The 1,059-nt window shown below is 36.4% G+C and overlaps 1 protein-coding gene across 1 annotated transcript; it reads right to left on the bottom strand.

The window, feature by feature from the left end:
* Nucleotides 1-887, bottom strand: LOC104544053 (vacuolar protein sorting-associated protein 29). Its single transcript, XM_010188800.1, has 2 exons — nt 654-887; nt 1-360 (listed from the first exon to the last, which is right to left on the bottom strand). The coding sequence occupies exons 1-2, from the start codon at nt 797-799 to the stop codon at nt 243-245; spliced, it is 264 nt and encodes an 87-aa protein (XP_010187102.1). The 5' UTR covers nt 800-887; the 3' UTR covers nt 1-242.
* Between the last annotated feature and the right edge of the window lie 172 nt (nt 888-1,059).

The following is a 1,059-nucleotide window of genomic DNA, read 5'->3' on the forward strand; positions in this document are numbered from 1 at the left end:
TTTTTCTATGAAGTGGAGTTTATTACAACATTAAGGAACAGTATTTAAACAGTTATTTTAATGGAATATTTTACAAATCAATTCATACAGAGAAAAGCAAACACAAAGTTGTTTTGTTACCAAGAAGCTACATTGTTAAGCTGTTAGTGAGCAAGTGTAGGACTGTAAACTAGCAATCAAGTATTGTAGTAACTTACATTTCAGAATGAGATGGTAAAAATACCAGACAAGCAAGAACATTTTTAAGACTTTTTGTACTCAATTCTTTCTACTTTCACATCATCTCCAATTAGTTGATAGACATATGTAACTACTGTAGAAGCCTGGATGTCCATCAGCACAAAGGAAGGAATGATGTTGCTGGGAAAAGAGGAAAAAATTCATATTAATTATACACAGATAATCACCTTAAGATTGTGTTTCACCAGAAGTAACAAAAATTAATTTAAGAAAAATGGTTTTTTTTATCTTGTAAAGCTTCATCTGTGATGTACTGTGCTTAAGTATTTCATTCTCATCTGTCTCAGTCAGGGACATTTAGCAAATACCATCGACCCTTCCTCTCCCCGACATTAACCTTCATAACGACCTTTGTACTTCAGTTTTGTTATCAAAAAGAAACCTCCCACAGGTATTTCCCACACTCCACTTACTTCTCTAAGGCATGATACGCTCCTGTGGCTGATCCTGGATTGATATAGAACTTGTTTTCATGTTCAAATGCCTCAAATTTGTGTGTATGTCCTGAAATTAGGATGTCCACATCAAACTGCCTCTGTAGCAGTGCCAGGCTGGCCATGTCACCCCAAGGAATAACCTGATGGCCATGAATCAGCCCGATTTTGAACTGTCCGACAGTTACAACTTTCTGCTCAGGATAATTCAGGTTCTAAAAAAAACAAAACCCAAACAGATTAGAGGTACCGACTGAGATTTAAAAACCCCTATGCAACACCAAGAAGAGATGGGGAAAGCTTACAGAAATATTCAATATAATTGTCCCTACTGCTGCAAAATGAGAGCTACAAAGTTGCTTTTACGAACACTGTGGAGAATGGG

The sequence above is a fragment of the Mesitornis unicolor genome, unplaced genomic scaffold, assembly GCF_000695765.1.
Source record: "Mesitornis unicolor isolate BGI_N332 unplaced genomic scaffold, ASM69576v1 scaffold23707, whole genome shotgun sequence".
NCBI lineage: Eukaryota > Metazoa > Chordata > Aves > Mesitornithiformes > Mesitornithidae > Mesitornis > Mesitornis unicolor.

What these genes read in the sequence shown, in the direction of transcription:
- LOC104544053 (XM_010188800.1), bottom strand. Translation starts at nt 799, where the DNA reads ATGGCCAGCCTGGCACTGCTACAGAGGCAGTTTGATGTGGACATCCTA. An exon ending in GCGTATCATGCCTTAGAGAA is followed by an intron (nt 361 to 653) that starts GTAAGTGGAGTG and finishes CTCTTTTCCCAG; the next exon opens with CAACATCATTCCTTCCTTTG.